General features: G+C 50.5%; 1 protein-coding gene across 1 annotated transcript; it reads right to left on the bottom strand.

The window, feature by feature from the left end:
• Positions 1 to 9,398: 9,398 nt before the first annotated feature.
• LOC100902115 (uncharacterized) lies at positions 9,399 to 12,305 on the bottom strand. Its single transcript, XM_003740861.3, has 6 exons — positions 11,933 to 12,305; positions 11,494 to 11,635; positions 11,338 to 11,418; positions 11,083 to 11,169; positions 10,841 to 10,921; positions 9,399 to 10,565 (listed from the first exon to the last, which is right to left on the bottom strand). The coding sequence occupies exons 2-6, from the start codon at positions 11,585 to 11,587 to the stop codon at positions 10,471 to 10,473; spliced, it is 438 nt and encodes a 145-aa protein (XP_003740909.1). The 5' UTR covers positions 11,588 to 11,635; positions 11,933 to 12,305; the 3' UTR covers positions 9,399 to 10,470.
• Positions 12,306 to 19,149: the final 6,844 nt, after the last annotated feature.

The raw sequence follows: 19,149 nt of genomic DNA, 5'->3' as shown, positions 1-19,149 counted from the left end.
AGGTCGGAAAGTCGGAGAATCATGCGGTCGAGGGCCTCAGGGACGCCCGTATAGAGTACCGTTGTACGAAATGTTGAGCCCTCGTAGTTCGGGCTCGAATTATTGCTCGCAATAGGAAGGACGAACGGCGATAGCAATGCGGGCAGGTTTATAAATATTATCCACGATGACATCACCAAGGTCGACGAGAGAGCATCAGACATAAGAACCTCGAGAAAGCTTGTCAAAGCTTCCGAGCTGAGATCGAAGCTCGATCGGATCGCCCAAATATCGCGTTTCGCAGCTCCACGCGCCGCTAGGCTAAATGTCGGATCCCTGTCTAAGTCTTCGAGAACACATATGACAGTAATTGTGAATTGCTTCCAGCCTGAGTTACCACAGTCTACCAGTCAGGGGCATATTCTCAAGCAGCATGCTGGAAATTCGTCGGAGGAATCCTGATTCTGACCGCTCGTTGGACCTGACTGTAGGGGGAAATGATTTTCAGGACTTCTGTTCCTACGAAAATCTTTCGTCGAATCACCGGCTCCCATTCCTGGAGCTCAACCTCAGAGGATGCCTCCTCATAGAATTGAACGCGAATTTCCTGTACAAGGATGAGTTAAAGAGTCACAACTCATTAACTAGATCAGATTACAATCTGCAAACTCCAGCTTGAAACGACACTTTCCCTCAGAGTCCGATTCTGTTGCCGGTTTCCGCTGATATGTCCGCCGAAGCCGTCAGCGGTTTTCGTCGAGGGAATGTCCGCTCAAATCTAAGCTTCAGACATTAAGGATTCATGTCGCATCGTGTGTGTATCAGGTGCGAACTCATCAGTGATTTCGCACGTGCCAGGGCCGGTACGGTTGCCCCTGGGAAAGAGGATCAGTAGAACCTCGATGGTATAAAATTCCGAAATATCAACTTCCCCGGAATTCACCTAGATTTCATCGACTCCCCGTCGCTGAAAATGGTTAGCGACCGTTGCGTTCTCGTGTTCCTAGGAAACTTCAATCAATCTGGCCGTTTTCGGTAGTCATCAGTTGATAAAATGCACTACGCTCTGTCTTGGCAATAGTTTCAGGTTTGACAGGCAGCTTTCCATGCAATATGTTTCCGCTGATAATGAAAATATAATCTAGTAGTCTGGCGATCGTCAGATCGTCGAGTATGTCCGTCTTAACGTTGGGGAGGGTGATTCAATGCGCTTGTGAGTTGCATCGATGCCGTTATCTGAGGGAGAAACGGCTCTGCTCTCGACCCATGATTTCTATATGCTGACGTCGAGACGGGTTCTACAGAAGCGGATAGATAAGGAACATGGGCCAGGCTAGTGGTGGAATTGTACAACCTCGAATAAATTTCAGGTCTCTTGGTGAAGTTGCCCCAAATGGTAAAGTTGCTGAGCAAAGAGGCTGACTTGGTGGTGTTCCATATATACGTGGTGTATGACGCTCGAAGTCGAGAGCCATATTGATTCCTTCCACGAGGACTTCACTTCCCTAAATTCGTGAATGTAATTCACACTCTGGCAGCAATAGCAACGCCGAAACAATCCGGTTTCTCAAGTTGAAATCTGTTCTCGCTCCGCTCGTCCGTCCTCGTTTCTTCACACGGTCCAATACAGAAGCTTTTGAGTTGTCGTCCATACGCTGGTAATTTGGGCGGAATGGAGTGTTTTGCAGGAACTGTGCCATGATTGTGACACCGAGATAGGATGATCGGTGCTGACAGATGCGGTGGTCTACAAGAGGCGACGATGCAACGTCAGGATCCGTTGTCAGATGTAAATCCAGTATAGCAATATATTTGTACGTTGGGTGCTCTACCAGCTGGGGAGTCGATCTCGTGAGAGCACATTCCGGAAAGATTCCATCTCAAGTTTCCCATAAAATGATGAATTAGCCAGTCACCACAGGGCGATACACTGTTCCCTGACCGAAGTATCGCTGGTTTTCGATAAGTCGTCACATAGGAATCGAAGAGTCGAGTCAAGGGTAGTGAGTAATGAGGTCAGAACCGCTGGCTCGCCTCGATAGATTCAAGTCAAGGTGACAAGCACTTTTCGAGTAAAGTACTCACAACCCCACCCAGGAGATAGGGGTTCGACGATCGATCGCCGTAGAATGACATTGCTCTCTGGGGAGGGCGGCTCAGGGGGAAACCTGGAATCAGTCTCCCCTGGAACGATGCGACCAAAAGATGTTTGGATCATCGTCCCGACGCCGACGGCCCATGAAGACGGATACGGAGCGATATCCTCATCATCTTCATCAACGAAGATACAAGAAGAGGAATAGGGATCATGATTTGTCGATATTCATGTATACCTATACCATGATATTCCGCAAACGTGGAGCCCCAGAGTGTGTCTGTATGGAAACTCAATCGGAGCTGGTTTGATGAGCGAAGCAATCGTCTCCGGACTCCACTATGGATTCCGGGAGATACGCCTGGGCCAAATCATTAGATTCGGTACCAAGCCTTTGCTGGGGACCGATGCTATCCCCCATCAAACGTCGAAGTTCGAACTGTATGTAACGTCCTATCACTCGTCGTTAGCCACCGCGACGCGACGCACAGCCAGCGAATCCCAACGCCCCCACGCGCATGGCTCATTCGCCCAATTCGCACTTCTTAATTTTTCTTCAATCGGGGTTCGCGATGTCGTTTCGGAGGGCAGCGGAGATAGTCAGTAATACCGGCTCGTGGCGAACCTATTCTAACATTGCCGAAAGCGGGATGGCATCTCTAATTTCCACCAGATGCTCCCAAACTACTTCCTGCTCTCTGGCTATTATGTTGCTGACATGTCCATCAGCTTCATTCTCATGTACCCTCCGACTCGGTCAAAAGTGCTGTTTCAGAAGAGAGGAGATCGAATTGAGATATGTGAGTACTCAAATGATGAGCTTGATAGCGCCGTGGCTCAGCCGATGCAACACTCTATTGTGCATGCAATCAATGTCATGTCACTACATCGGAGACTAGACTCGTTGACTGGCAGGCTATACCAAGGACCCGACAGCATAAGCACTGCTCCCGACACCCGATTCGAACAACAGCGCAGGAACGGCGATTAGCCTTCTACAACTAAAATCGCAACAAGAGAATGCATCAAGTCCCGATATATTCTTGGCTTCGATGATCTGGAGCAGGTGATGGATAGAGGGAATGATATTTGCCCCATCTCCCATAGTTAGGGCTGGGAAGTTAGCGCGGTTGCGCCGAAAGCCGTGAATTTTCACGGTATTTTCTGGCGGTCCTCCATAGAAAGTCGATGGGGGCTCGGAATTGCCGTCAATTTTCGAGAAAAATGCCGTGAATGATTACCAGCATTACCCATAAGCATATGAGCAAGATGGAGATACGGTAATCACCGCTTCCTCTGCTGTGATTTAATAATCGGAATCGTACCGCAGCTCTTGATGGATATGATTGCGGAGAGGACTCGCTTGTTTTTCCATATCGGTCCATTCAATTCGACGACTCGAAAGTTCACCTCGATAGAGTATCCGCCACGATGTGGTGGGAGGGCTCAGGAGTATTTTGGGCCGACGGCCCTCATATCGAAGAACTTCCCGGAAATTGTTCCAGGCATGAAGGCTGAGCTAGTTGAGGGGTGCTACGTGGGTTTCGAGGCCCAAAGTGACCACCATTCTCGCATGACATAGGATTTCGGAACCATGAGTCTTCTCGCTTGCGTTTAACAGTCGAACGGGAGATGTGCAGCATCGCCGGCAAGTAGTGACTGAAAATTTATTTCATTTATCCGGAATCCGTCCTCCAGCTACAAGTGACTGAACGGGATGTTGGATCCGACGTCGCCCATGCGGTCATTGTGAGTGCATTGGATCTCACTACCCGCACATCGATGTCGGAGTCACTCTGAGGGGACCATCAGAGATTCCTTATGTACAGGAGTATGTAAGATCCTTCTGAGTCTGATGCCGATCGGCATAGCGTGGTGAGAGGACTCCTCTCGTGTGCAGGAATTCAGTTACAATTGAGTCAAGTCTACTTATGTGATTTTCAAAACCAGCTTTGAATCCTCTGAATACGGGCAAGCGGGTCCTTCGAGAGTTTGCTCTTCACCGGGCCGAGGGGGTCGCGGCTATCTTACCGATTGATCCCGGAAAATCCACATCCGCTAAAGCCTGAACGCGATTTCAGCGTTTCTCCCCCTCCTTGGGCGAACATGTGCGCCGAATGGGGCCGGAATGGACCGATGGAGTAATCGGGCTCGGAGAGCACTTTCTGCTTCAGCATGTTCCGAGAAGATCATCCTCTCTTTCAAAGGAAGGTTCTCTCGAGAAAAAAGCTCGCTGAGTATTAAGAGTCTAAGAACTTCAACTGACGCATATCTTAGACGGCCGTCAGAGGAGGATCTTGACCACAATACACGTCGATGACTCCGGTCCCGATTCGTCTGTGTCCCGAAGCAAAGCCAACCCTGGTATCGGAGATCATGCCTCTGCCTGTGTTCGAAGAGCTTTCTTTATCCGAAATTGGATGTGTGCAAGGCGGTACTTACCGTACGTACGTCACGTCCATACGAGTTCACATTTATAATATGCCAGTAATCGCAATCGTCAAAATCTGAGGATAACCCAAGGGAGGTGTTGGGTTCTTGAGGGAGTTGGAAGCTAGAACTTTCGCGAGACAACCACACCGATGGGTAGCTAGAAGCGAATGAATGACACGGCCAAAGATGGCCGCCTTTTATTGAACAGTCTACGGAACGACGAAGCCGGTACCCAACAGGAAGTGCGAATGGGTAGTCAAGTTCCGTGGACATCGCTCAAGTCATGGGAAGAACGCTCCGTTCTATTTATCTTGCTTTTCGCGTCGAGGACCCAAATCTCAGACTCTACCTCTGAAAAGCGCTCACAAAACCCGCTCAAAAACCTTCACTTACCAGGCTTGGCCACCGCCGTCCGAGAACAGAGCATCCGACCGAGACACTCGTTTTGAGCCTTGAAGCAACAATTCACAACGGCGCGGCGCTCTTAATTGCGGCAGAATCTACGGCTGAGAGCTTTCATTCAACTTCTTTGTGCGAACCGGAGGACGGAGGGCAGCATCCGATTCCCCCTGCTTGAGTGAATCGTCCTACCGCGTGCTCTGTTGCACGATCCTCAGAGCTCCCTCCGAAAGCCCGATTCTGGGGCCGATCTCGGATCGAGATGTCAACAATGGGATTCCGGCGTCCTCCCCCTTCCTCCACCGCAAAATTCTGCCGACGCTCTGCCACTGCCCGAGACGAATTATACTCCGCGTCGACTTCGGTAAACGGGACGTCGAAGCGGATTCAGTCTTCGCACAGGAACGCTCAGACGTGTAGACCTTCGAGTCTCGGCATTGATCAATACCGTCCTGCTCGGGGTGCCATCCATAGCGCCACCGAGGTCGCTGTGCACGGTGGATTCAAGAGATGATCTCAACTACCCATCATGAGAGCGCATACGTTCCTCACGGAATATCTGCTCGGCGCGCTAAGGAGTCGACCATCCCGCCACGCCAAAATCTCAGCGAGTGATGGGGATTTCGATTCGCAGTAAAGCCTGTCTAATCAGACCACGCGCGGTCACGTTGGAATTCGGTCTGATACCTCGGGCGATCGGTTCGCGGGGACAACGGTCCGAGAACTCATGTGGTCCCTTTGTACGGTGGTCCCATGACTTAGGTTCCACTGTACTAGTCCGTGGGGCACGAGCCTCACAGGGAGCTACAATGCCTCAGACAATGAGACGTTGTAACATTGGATCAGAAGGGTCATCGTGGCGTCATCCCGACTGATCTCTCTCAAGCCTGCGTTATTGTATCTTTCCTGAGAAGCAACTCCTAGGAATCGAGACCTTCCCACACTTGCTTCTCGGTTTCGGATCGATTAGCCATCCATCTCTCCGGGCTAACCCGATGTGGCTAGGATTTCCTGTATGTGGAGAATATCTCGACTTGATCTGTTTCGGACTTGCTGCTACGCGTTGTAGGGCGGGCTGGGCTGCTAGCTGCTTGATTCCCTTCGTAGTGCATCCGAGATCAATATTCGAGACGGTTCTGGAGAGCGGAGTTCTGTTTGCGGTGGAATGACGACGAGGACTTTCCATTCATTGTATGAAGAGGAGAGGCCAAAAAAATAAAAATTCATATCAACGACATTGGAATGAATCCTTAATAATTCGTAGGGATGAGTATGAGTCAGTATAACATTGACCCAGCTGATCCCCACAAGGTCAGGCCCAGATGGTTGCGAACCGCTAACGGCTGCACCATTCCCTCGCTGGACCGCGATCGAGACCCTCTGCAGCAAGAATTCCCTTTATCCTCTGTCCCCGAAATGTTTCCCATTCTCTCCCCACTTTACTGAGGGCATGTCTCGATTCAAGCTAGTCGATTTTGTCACTGTCGACAGGTTCGGAAATCGTTCTCTCGGGAAACAAACTGACTATTCCGCAAATTTCCATCTGCCAGCTTGAAGATATCGGAGCGGGGGACTTTTTTCCTGAAATAACACGTCCTCACGATCGTTTTGCCGTGAACAAAATTTCGCTGGCCCTCTCGGTTCGGATTTTACGAGCAAAACCAAATGGGTAATTATTTATGTGGCTCCACCCTGTACATGGAGGAGATATGGAAATACCATATGCGATCATACGATGGATTCCTGTTTCTTGGGGGACGATACCGAGCGACAGCCTGTTTCACGGAAACTTATGACGACGAGACGCGAGATGAGAGAAGAATTATTCAACTCTCCCTCGAACACGGTCGGAGGGGCGTCCATGCTCAGCTACACTTTGTCCATGAGGGCTCTGACGCGAAGATATCGGAGAGTCATTCAAGTAATGATCCGTACCGTCAAACACCGGAAGAAACAGTTCTGCTCGCCTGAAGGACATTTTCGGGTGGAGGAAGAGCTTTTCGGAGATTCTCACACCGAGGGTACAAGCTGATTCGGAACAGTAACCGTCTCGAGAGACGGATTCTCCCTATGTGATCCACTCAGAATCCAGGTCATTCCGAGTCGGAAGGACATCGCGACAATCTGCGTAAGGGACGCGCGACCCCAGTTAGGGAATTCCAAACCCAATGATTCCGGTATGTCTTCGGGATTTGAACTTCAGTTCGAAACAGTCAAGAACTCATCCAATGTACCGGCTTTGGCTGGAGAGGAATGATCTGTTTGGGAGGATATCTCCGATCGAGTCAAGCACCCACTCGATCGAGTCCCACCGGAGATCTTCCTCTCACGATTTACTAGGCTCGCTGGGCATTTGACCGACTCTCCGACCCAACAGGAGCCCCTGCGAATTCCGTCTCTCGAACGCAGAATGACGAATCTGACGATGAGTATATTACGCTATTCTGATAGTTCGCATTGGATATGATGTATTGAATTCAGGCGCCAGCCGGGAGCCGATTCGGCCATTCTGCCCGTTTCCCCGATTCCCCGTTCCTTCCTCCACTTCTCCGGTGAGCCCCTCTCTTTCCGTTGTCTCTCACTCTGACTTTCTGGACGTTTCTCCAACATCTATCCGTGTTTCGAATATAATGTATTGATAAGTAATCACAATGCTTTATTTTAAAAGAGAGAGAGATGCGTACATGGCGGTGGTTACGATCACAGGATGCGGGTTCGCGTCACTCTCTATTCAGACATATGGTTCATTGTGCAGTAACGTGCAGTAGATCTCGGGCGATAAACACAATTCTTTTGTACACTGTAGTACTGTAATACTGTACACAGAAGTTTTGTGAAGAATTATATCCCCTGGAATTTGGTACAACGGAGTGCAGCACTTTCAGATATTTTTATTTGTAAATTTTCTTCGGGACTGGCAACTTCGTCGGTTAGGCTTATCGCACCGAGAACACGTCGATCGCGGTAGGCGAACAGAGAGCCACTACTTTTATTTTGATTTAGGAGATCTGTCTCTCTCCAGCGCCTTTCCATCGGACGCGACGGAGGAGGCGCGGAGAGCGCGCGTCTATACAAGCGATTACAACTGACTCGAAGTCGGATCACAAGATTATTGGGCGTAAACGTCGTGGGTTTGGGTTTTAGAATATTTGACATGGGATATTTGACATTATTCAATTATTTGAACAAATCTGGTTCCCGGAAACCGATACGGCTATTCTGTCCATTTCCCCGAGTCCTCGTTTCCTTCCTCAAATGTCCCCGGATACGCTTTGCTATCCGTCGTTTCCTTCTCTGACTCGCTCCACATTTCTCCAACTCCTATTCGTGTTCCGAGCATCCTAGTCCCCCCTTGTTACCGTTCTCGAGTATTTTGCACATCTGTCGCTCTGCTCTGTTCCGCGATCTAGCAATGCCCCCGGTCCTACTGGCTCACTGCGATGTTCCCGATCCGGAACGAAGCTCCACGAGCCTCGGAGGTGCATCGAAAATATGTCTGCCCTCATACCAATACTAATCCAATCCGCGCAACCGCAGTCCGATGGAGCATTCGAAAATCCCAATCCTCCTGGGTCTTTTCTGAGCAGGGCTAAGATTACACAATCACCACCCGCGGGAATTAGTTGCGTGAGCATTACGCTCAGACTGCAGGAACAGATTTCATTCTCGCCGTGATCTTGCGGGAGCTCTTATTCCATGGGATAATTGAAGGAAATATTATGCGATAGAACACTCATCGAAGATACCTGGGTCCGATTCTAAGGCAAAGAGGCCAAGACGTATGTGGGTGTCTCCACGTGAAAGACTTGTATTCAGAGTGACAAGCAACGCAATTGATTTGAGCGAGTAGAACTTGGGAACGAAACCAACGCTAACCTTGATCGAATCGCAGCAGATATCAATGGGTCGCCCGAACGAGATCCGGAAGTACTCAAGGATCGTCAGCATCATCCATCATGATTCCCCCCCGTTCTTTTGGAACGGAGGTCTCCATGGAATGGCATACGTTCTTTTGGAACGGGATCATATACGTTCTTTCCCTCCGTACTCCTGTTGCCCATCATCGGCATCGAATATCGAGCTCGATCCAGGAAAGGCGATTTTCGTTATCACCCGGAATCGAATAATTACTCGTCTCCAGAATATCGCGCTCGATAAGATTTTCCGTCAGACAACGAAGCATAGAAACGAAAGGGAAGAAAGAGGGATGGGCCTGACTATTGAACCCTTATAAAATTTGATAGGCCCATATCCTTCCCTGGCATGTCCTAGCGTCAGTACAGAAAAATCAGCGCATTCCCTCGAAATATGACCGGTAGCGCTGGCGAGGCGCCGGGAAGCTTCTGACTCCTCGCTTGCTGCAACCTGCAACGCTCTCTTGCAACAAGCAGTCCGAGGGGCGGGGTGTGCCTCCTGGACTGAGAATCGAGCGCTGTCGAAAGCTGGGTGTATCATTGCTGGGTATTTTAAATGAGAACACTAAATTCTTCGATGGAGATGCTGTCGTTAGCACAGCCGAGCCTGGAATGACTCATTTTTATTCGTCTCAAGAAAAGGGGCTATCGACCTGCTAGCTAACGCTTCCATTTCTCGTCGTCGAACTCAGGCGTCATCAGACACCGGCGTCGGCGTCGTATGCGCGCTGCTGAATCTATGTGGTTCCACAACAATCATATTCGATGAGCTTTGACTGCAAGGTCTCCCACGAGACTAATTTTCGGAAATGAGGCATGTCTGTTTGGCGAATGCCTCATCAATGTCATCACCACTGTCTGCCGAGGATGGTTCAGGAGTTCAGGAGGTGAGGCAACAACATCGTCCAAGTCGCTGTCAAGGACGGATATGGCTACCTCCGGGAGCGGTTCGTCGGCAGAGAGGGTCGACGGCGAATTTTCGGAGCGAGCGTCATCGTCACAAGAACCGTCTAACTGATTGTGAAGGTTTTCGAGACTCTCGGTGGTTCTTTCTCCCGATTCTGAACTTGACACGGTCGAGGAACTCGATGTCTGTGAGTTCTCCAGCGGATGAAATCGCCCGAGACCTGACGATCTTGAGTTTGTTCTCTCTGGTCGATCCAATGGGTTTCGAAAGAATATTCTCGATGCCTCTATTAGGCTGTAGCTTGTTTACCGCTACATCTTGCGCGGAATCAGCTATAATGGCCACGAGCGACCAGATCGGGCCGTGAGGCCCAGCACGTCCCAAGAACATGCCATTGTTTGCTCCTACATGATCATTCGTCCTCTGGTGACGTTTTCCAAGTGCAGGATCTACTATTCGTAGTTGTGGTTTTTCCTCAAGCTTTGTTACAATATTGGCGTGACATCGCTCTCCTGCTCAGTTCCATAATTACCGCCTTCACGCCGGGAGTGCAGAGAGTTTATTAAAATACCTCTAATGATCATACATTCTTCAGGGTTTACGAAGAGTTCGCACAGTCTGAGGGAATTTCCTGGAGTACCTACATTTATAGCGTCGAGCTCATGATCATTGAGGATCTCCCTTCCTGTATCCCTGCACCGCTATGCAGTATTCCGCTGAACTTGGCTCCAATTATCGAATCTTCACTCAAGGCATCGGAGCCGACGGTCCAGTCGTTCTCGGAAACCGTATCCGGTATAGGGCTTGAACGGCACGCCGCGTTCCTGCTTTTCGATCTCTGAATGGAGGAGGGTTTTCAGTAATCTCGACAAAGTTAATTCTCCAGCTTCAGCGACCGAGCTTCCATGTGAATGCATATAGCTGGGACAAGCCAGACTCGATACTGGCTCCAAAGGCGGCTGAGCTCAGAGTCGGAACTTCAAATACAAATTCATCTGTCATCCCGTGAGCTCAATCCACTATGCGGATTACGGAATGGTTATGTGAACGGCCTCTACGGACCGCTGGCCTCGACCAAGAAATCCCGAACCATCGCTCCCCTAGAATTCTTACCTCTCAACCTTAGTTTGTACTCCTTCCCGAACACTAGATGCCACCAGAATTCTATTTGGTAGCCCGGTTCCACGGAGAATTCTGAAAACGCGCGCAAAAGTATCACGAAGCAGCTCGGGTCAGATGAGGAATGAGAGAGCATGAAAGGTGCTCCTAATATCTCTGAATCCGCGGAATAAATTAAGCGCGAATATCAATCAGGAACTTTCGAAGGATCTCGAAAACTGAGCGCGAAAACTCACCGAGAAGCTCGATTTCAGTCTCGAGGAATGCTTGAAGCTCCGAAGCGTTGGAAATCGTACCCGAAAAGTAGAATTTCGGTCCGGGAACTGAAAGGAGCTGAACGAAGTGAGAGCGCGGCGAAGGCTGAGCAAACTTGCCTCTGACGAAGCCCTCCGACTTAGATACTTGGGACTTGGGACGATATCTTCGTTCCATAGCAACGCCAATGTTCCTCGTATGGAAGGACTTGGAAATCTTGATCGAGAGAGACTCACAGCGGTTCTTCTCGCGAGAATCCCTCGGTACTAGGGAACAGGCTACTTCCAATTCCACAGGGAATTTGTCAGGTCGAGGACCTGGAAGAATGAAAACTCGATATATCGCGCATTCCCTGAGAACAACCACCCTCAGTGAGCTCCTAATGTTCTCACGTTCTATGTGCTGAGTCACTCCAATCCGAACTGCCTTTTTGACGTAATCCAGGTGATGAAAAGTTGCTGTGAACCACTCCCCCAGGGCTGTCATGATCAGAAAATGGAGTCAGAAGGCCGAGGCCTCCTTATGGCGACGGCGCTGGAAAACAATAAGCTTGCCTATTCGAATGGAGTGGATTGAGGTGACTTTCAGGGCTCTAGCGGACATAAGGGGAGGGCCAGGGGTCGTGGCCCCCTCAAAAAAAAAAATTTGCCGCAACACCGAAGTATAGGCTCCGATACTCCATTTAGGGCTCGTGCCCCCCATGATTTAGCGACGGATATGGGCTCAGGGGACACGCGTTGAGCGAGCTGATCTATGTCAAATGATCTCGGTAATTATCCGGCGACGTCCTCATTTGCGCAGATGCAATTCAGCCGCGGAGCGCTTACTCACCCGATACTAGATGGCGGCGGATGGGCGGCAGAATGGCTATGTATGCATGGATTGACACTCGGTAGCTTATCAGAGCGAGGTTCTTCGAGACACCGCCTCGAATCGATCCGCTCCCAAGTGGACTCAGTATCGGATAATTGGCGACAGATTCAAGTACACTGATCTGATCGAAGCAAGGAACGTTCCCAAAGAGGCCCAAAACAAACTGCTTCGCTCGAGAGATCGCGTTTACAAGAAAGTCTCACCGCTTCGGCTGATCGAATTTCAGAAAAGCGTGCTTCCCTAGCGAAATTCACACATATGCTATCTCCACTAAACGTGCTAAATTACTGAACGTTGAAAGCTGAAAGCCCAGCGGCGGCTCCATGTTTGGTCGCTTGATCGGCGGTTCATGCGCTGACACAAGCCGATTCAACCCGCCGCTCTTGGCCGCCAGTGGAGGCGCACAAATTCGAATTCTAGAGCAAGGAGTCGACATCCATCTATCGGAGGGGTCACGGATATGGGCTCGCATAGTCAGTCGAAATCTGTTTGAAATGATTACCGAGGTCATTTCAATCAGCTCAGAGACCGCAATTTGGGAAACACTGCCGAAGCAATTGACAGTACTGCTTGGAGTCGGGGCCTTTGATTCTCAAGCCCTTCGAAGAGTTGCGTTATTGAGAGAAACAGATCATTTCTTTGATGTATCCCGTAACTTGTTGAGATCGGAACTCACATTACGCACGAAATCCTAAGCCAGAACTGAAGCGATGAGGATTCCCTCTGCATGGCGTATATGCGCCAAGATCAACAGAGGGGTCCTAAATAGTGAGATCTTCCGGCACCCCCCCCTCCTGCCACCTTGTAATATGTGACACCCTACGATGCTGTGATAGACTACGTCTATCATTTAAATACCTTTGAATAAAAGAGATATTGACTTTCATACTTCCTCCAGAACCAGAGAGAGCATTCAGGAGGAATATAAATGGGTTCAGCGAGATCGGATAGCGGCTTTGCTGCGACTTCCTTTCTGTCAGCATTCGGCAAATCCATGAGAACTTTGACCCGGTCACCAATATAGAGAAGCTATGTCGGATAACTCGCCTGATGCTGATGCTCATTAGAACGTGTTCTTCCGAGCGAAATGCAGCGTTTGCGCGTTCGTCGAAACGTTATGTCTTCCTCGGTCAGCGCCTCGCCTCCCGAAACAACGATTAGTGTTTGCTGCGATTGTATCGGAGGTTCACCAACCCTTCGCCTTTACCTCGTTGATTGTTCCCGGCCCCCTTCAGGGAAGCCCATCGAAAGCTTGGGCTGTCGTGCGCCGGTATGCTCGATAGGGCGATTCAATCCGCAAGATGAATCACCGAAAATCTTTGTCGTCGCCAGGGCCGGTCGTAGGTAGACTCGCCACCACAAAGCCCTGTCGGCGACAGAGGTTTTTCTTCTGGCGGTTCGATGTCGGATTATCCCCGTTCGCGAATGGGTGCTAGTGCGAGGCAAAGGATCCCAAGTACACTTGAACGCCTATGGTCATTCCCCACATGGATGTCGCTCAAGATTTTCGTAGCCCCGCCGGTGCCAGGCAAAGTCCCTCCCCTCGGTGAACAGCAGAGGGACGACTGCGCTACCTCGCCTCGTCTGGAGGGCATACTCCCAAAGGAGGTACCCTGGCCCTTGAGAGGCGAAAAATTGGAGACGATGAGCGGAGTCTTCGGCATGGGAAGCCTGGAAACCATCGAGATAGTTTCCTACTCCGTGAACCGTGGAGCCTCGAAAGGAGTCCATCGACTGTCTTCCGATTTTCCTTTCTATTGTTCGCTCTGGAATACTCACTCGTCCTCAAAGTTCCGTTTTCCATAGGTTCGTTCGGTCAGTGTATGTCCGCCGGTATACCAGTCTGGAATACTTCTCGTCTTCCACCCTGACCTTTGATTGCCTCGATTTTAGAGAGCTTGTCTTCCTTGGAGCAAGTCATGCTCCAGGATGGCAGCTTCTCCATCCTCGGTCATCTACTTTGAAAACTTCCAACCAAACTCTCACGGTACCACTGGCAAACCTTGGCAGATTGGAGAGGAGTCACACACGGGATCTTGTTTCAGGCTCTTCACGTTTCAAGTTTCGTCTGTTATTCTGATTTTGAAGACCTTTTTCGAACGAAAAACTCTCCATCAAGAATGGTTCGCTGTTGCCCTCTGGGCTTGGGACATCGTCGACTATTGTGCTATTTGCAGAAATCACATCATGGACCTCTGCATCGAGTGTCAAGCTGATCAGGTGTGACGGAGTTCCCGCTCCTAAGATCACGAGTAGAGTAATTGGGGGAGCCGCGCAGCCGCTCACCTCCATGACATTGTATTTCAGGCATCTGCAACGACTGATGAATGTACAGTCGCTTGGGGCGTTTGTAATAATGCTCTCCATTTCCACTGCATTCGAAGGTAGACACGGCGTGCCAAGAAGCGAGAGACAAGATGACGATCGCAGACGAGAAATTCATATCAGAGCTCCTCGCCGGAGCATGCCGTACCTCGGCTCAACGACTCTCGAGCCACCTCAGGAAGAGAAAAAACTGTGTACTGGTGGACTAAGGACATAGGAGGAGCAAGGAAGCGAAGTCTTCACGCAAGGAGGTTCGTCCGCGCAAGGAGACGAGCCCAACAGAACCCAGTCGGAGTCGAAACTCTGAGAGCAGCTTATGAGGCTGCGCGAGACAGTTATCAGAGCGAAATTATCAGAAGCAAACGACAGAAATGGGAAGAGCTATACGACTCGGTGGAGGATGACATATGGGGTCTCCTATACAAGATCATCCGAGAGAAAATCGGCAAGAGAGGTCTCAAAATCCCGAGGGAACGAATCGACAATGTGATCGCGGAGCTCTTTCCGAAAGGGACAGCCTTCGAGCGACCCGAGTTCCTCGTAGATCCGTCAGAAATCCCGAAAACAACGATACAAGAAGTCAAAGCCGCCGCCGAAAAGCTTACGGCTGGGAAGGCAACCGGCGCAGACGGAGTCCCATTAGAGGCGGTCAAGCTTCCCATGAAGAGATGGCCAGAAACCTTCGCGGAGATGGTAGACCAAATCTTGCCAAGGGGAGTCTTCCTGGCGGAAGATGGATAACGACCCAGTTAACGCTCATTCCGAAAGCAGGAAAGAAGGATGCCCACAGACCGATATGTCTGCTAGACACGACTGCGAAAGCCGTCGAAACAATCCTGAGCTGCAGAATCCAGGAGGAACTAAATGTCAAGAGAGGCCTCTCGGACAGCCAACACGGCTTCCGGCCGGAAAGATCCACTATCTCAGCCTCAGAAAACGTGTACGACACCGTCGACGCGGAACTACAAAAACCACCGTGGAGGAGAGCAAGAACGCTCATAGTGCTCCTCGACGTGAAGAACGCTTTCTACTCCGAAGAGTGGGAAATAATCATGAAGAGCCTCCGAGTGACTCCAATCTGAGGATGGTGAATGCCTTCACGGGAGCGATCTTCGATTTCGAGAGTACGAACAAGATTGAGGGCGGGGCTGTACCATGTTGCTCTCGGATGCACGCAACGATTCCGTACGCCTGCAAGCTCGCATCGGAGAACATGAAAGGTTCCTTCCTAGATGGGGTGCCCTGTGGGGAAAGCATGTGTCGGGGAATGGCAATACCCTCAGCCTGGCTTAGTAGCTTTGAGAAATTCCCGTACTGTTCGAGGATATTCCCTTTCAAGGCCTCGTCCCAACCGATTTTCTTTTTCCATAGCTCTTGGAATAGTGATTTCGCGGAGACGACGATTGGGTTAATGATACCCAGTGGATCGATGATTTGAGCTGTCGCTCTGAGGAGCTTTCTCCTTGATGGAACCCTTGTGGTGAGTTCTCTGAGGGCTTTCGATGTTGGGGTGCCAAATTCATCCTGAACTTGATTCCATGGAACGCCCAGGATTTTGTGGTTGGCCTGGCCGATCGAGATGGTCAGGTCCTTGACCGGCGATATGTGTCTGATAAATTCTCCGATCTCGGTGAAGTTCGCTGACCACTTATCCAACGGGAAGTGCCCATCGGTGAAGATGTCTACGAGGACTTGTATTCGGTGCCTCGCTTCATCGAAGGAATCCGCACCTCCGATGACGTCATCCATGTAAAAATTGTCTCGAATTTCCTCGATGAACTGACGGTCCTCTGGGTGATGAGCGAGTGATGATTCTACGTGGAATCTGATTCCCTGGCAACGAAGGAATGGTGAGCAAATTGGACCGAAGTCCAACCTGGTCGCCCAGAACTCCCGAATTTCGGCTGATTTATCCTCGCTGATATTCAACGGCCAGAGAAACCTCAGAAAGGTTTCGTCGTTGTCCGCAATCCTGAGTTGCAGGAAGGCTTTCTCAATATCTGCGGTGAATGCGAATCGGTACTGACGGAATTTCAGGATGACTTTCGTGATTTCTGGAAGGAGGTTCGGGCCGCAGTGGAGGACATCATTGAGTCCTGCCTGGTTTGAGCGCCTGGCGCTAGCGTCCTTCACCACTCGAGTCTTCAGACCCAATGGGGCGTCGGATTTCGCTTTGAAAACAGCTTGAATCGGGAGATAATGCGCTAAGGAGTATTCTTTCCGCGGTCGAGCTTCTGCGGCGAAGCCGGCCGCGAGGTAACCCTTGATCTCTCCGTCCACAGCCTCCAATCTGATTGGGTCTCGCTTCAACTTCTCGAGAAAGGAATGTAAACGAAATCTTGCCAAGTTCTCGTTGTCCCCGAGGGCGTTCAGGTTTGATTTGAAGGGCAGTTTCAGTACATAACGTCCGTCTTTGTCGCGACGGGTGGACTCTTTGAAGTGTCCGACTAGCTCTTGGGTGAGTGGATCTTCTTCTTCCTGTTGTTCGTCCTCGAGGTTTACCTCGAATCCGACGTCCTCCGACTGCCACATGAAGTGAAGATCTCGCAGTGTTTGAGCTGCTTGCTTGTTCCTGTCGAGTTTTCCTCCGGAATGAGTCTCTGAGACGATGAGCTGCTCCTCTGTGGATGGAGAAATCGGCGCCGGTTGGATCACATCGAAACCGCAGAACCGAGACAGGGGTGACGCAATTTTGGTGGCTTTCTGAGAGCCACCGAACACCCATCCGAATATTGAATCGAATGCGAATACGTCTTCGATCGACCGTGGGTTCCTGAAACCGATTTTCGAGAAATGATCTTGTCCCAGGAGGATGTCTACGAATTTCTTGCCCTCTTCTGGGATGTGGTCCGCCACTGGGCTGAGTTCGAAGTCCTGATCCATCAGAGGGAACTCTGATCTCGACACGCAGTCCAGTTCGAGGGCTCTGAGCCGAATACTCTTGTTCGGGTGATGTCTGCTCCTTAAGATTATGTTGTGGACTCCGCAGTTTCGAATGTCGGCGGTTTGTCCTCCTGCCGTTGCCATCGTGAGGTCAATCCTTCTGTAAGGTTTAGATTTCAAGTTCTCGACGAGAGCCTTCGTTACATGCGTTGCCTGAGATCCAGGATCAATGAGAATTCGGCAGGGGATTTTCTTTGAATCCACTTCCGCCCAGGCTGAAGCCGTCCACAAGAAGACGGAGTTGCCGAGGGAGTCCAGACCCAAGTTCACCGATAGGTTCTGACTCGGCCTCGCCCCAGTGTTCTTGGACGGTTTGGGGCATATGATTGCGTAGTGGTTTGCATTGCAGAATCGGCACTTTGTTTTGGGACCTTCCCTGCAGTGTTTCGCGTCGTGGTTGAGCTTCAAACACTTGGAACAAGCCCTCGCGGCGAGCATTCTTTCTTGCCGTTCTTGATAGGTCAGGGGTGTAGGGCATTTGAAAGGGGGGTGATCGCCTTCGCAGAACAGACATGGTGTCTACTGTTTTCTCGGAGGCTCCCTGGGAACCGAACGACTTGGCATCGACGATGAGGCTATGTGGAAGCTGTTCGAGGAGTCCTTAAAGGTCGTGGCCCTCCCCGAATTGTTGAACTGATCTCGAGACCGGTAGAATGACGGACGTGTTGGAGGTTTCCTAGGCTCGTTCCGATGTTGGAATTCGTCGTTGCACCTGGAGCTCGAGGATTGGTGTGATGTTCTCCTTGATGAGCTCTGATTTTCCCTGAGAGCTTCTGTTGTAAGAGCCTCTGCTTTAAGGAATCTCATTAGCGCTTCGAGCTTGCATGTTTGTGTAGTGGTTTGTGTTGACCTGTAAGAATCCATGAATTCACGTTGCGTTTCATTTGATAATAATTTGGCGAGGATTCTATTGGCAAATGCGGGAGTTAGTGTTATGTATGATTGACCGAGAGTGATGAGTGCCAGGATGTGTTGAGAGATCGAGTTAAAAAAACCGGGTAACTTATCGTAATTGATTTCCCCTCCGGATGAGATGATCCTCTCGAGCTCTCTCAGGTGGCCGTCTTCCGCCATGCTTGTCTCCCCGTATAGCTCCTGGAGTATCTGCTTCATTGGTTCGTAGCTTTCTGCACGCAGGCTGAGGTGTTCGACGCTGTGATAAGCTCGACCAGTCAGGGCATCGTGGAGCAGGATGATTTTTTGAAGCACTGGGATGTTCCGGTTGTGGACGAAAGCGTCGAACATGTCCATAAATTTCCGGTATTGTTTCGGGTCCCCGTTGAACTTAGGCAGCTTGAAGCTATTTGATGATTTTGGGAGATAGTTCTCGGGGGGCTCTGCGGGTCCGCTTTCGTTTTCGCATGTCATCGCTGGATCCGCGGGTATCGTGATCCCCTGGGGTGCTTGTGGAGTGTGTGCTCGCTCCGGTGGGGGTATACTTGGGGTCATTTCCGGTGGGGGCAGTCGTGCGATGTGGGAGATGTTCGGTGTCGATGTCGTCGCCGAGTTTCCCGAGTTGTTCGCGCCTCTGATCTGCTCGTCCACTTGAGTAGACGTTCTCCACTGTGGATCTTGGCTTTGTGGCGGATCGACTGGTGTGGATGTCTGGACGATCTCCGGGTTCTGAGTCCTTCCGAAGGTGGATTCCTCCGTCTGGAGGTCATGGACCAAAGTTAGCCGGAGCTCTCTGAGGTATTTGAGTGTTTTCCGGCGATTGTTTTCGATTCCGATGAACTCCGCCTGACATCCCACAGAGGCGGATCTCTGAGTCGATGTCAGATGGGCTTTGGATTCCAACAGCCATTCCTCCAACAGAGAGGTGATCGTTCCTCTGTAGTCGTCGACCTGGTCGAGTGAATTCCTTTTGTCTTCGTTCTCGTTGTAGAAAGAAATTGCTTCATCAATGA

The sequence above is a fragment of the Galendromus occidentalis genome, unplaced genomic scaffold (genome assembly GCF_000255335.2).
Source record: "Galendromus occidentalis unplaced genomic scaffold, Mocc_1.1 scf7180000077088, whole genome shotgun sequence".
NCBI lineage: Eukaryota > Metazoa > Arthropoda > Arachnida > Mesostigmata > Phytoseiidae > Galendromus > Galendromus occidentalis.
This window is presented reverse-complemented; position numbering and strand designations above follow the sequence as displayed.

Bases quoted from the DNA above. Each gene is read 5' to 3' on its own strand.
- LOC100902115 (XM_003740861.3), bottom strand. From the start codon at position 11,587: ATGACAGCCCTGGGGGAGTGGTTCACAGCAACTTTTCATCACCTGGAT. The intron at 11,419-11,493 runs GTGAGAACATTA...TCATTCTTCCAG, and splicing joins AGTGACTCAGCACATAGAAC to GTCCTCGACCTGACAAATTC. The intron at 11,170-11,337 runs GTGAGTCTCTCT...AGCTCCTTTCAG, and splicing joins TTCTCGCGAGAAGAACCGCT to TTCCCGGACCGAAATTCTAC.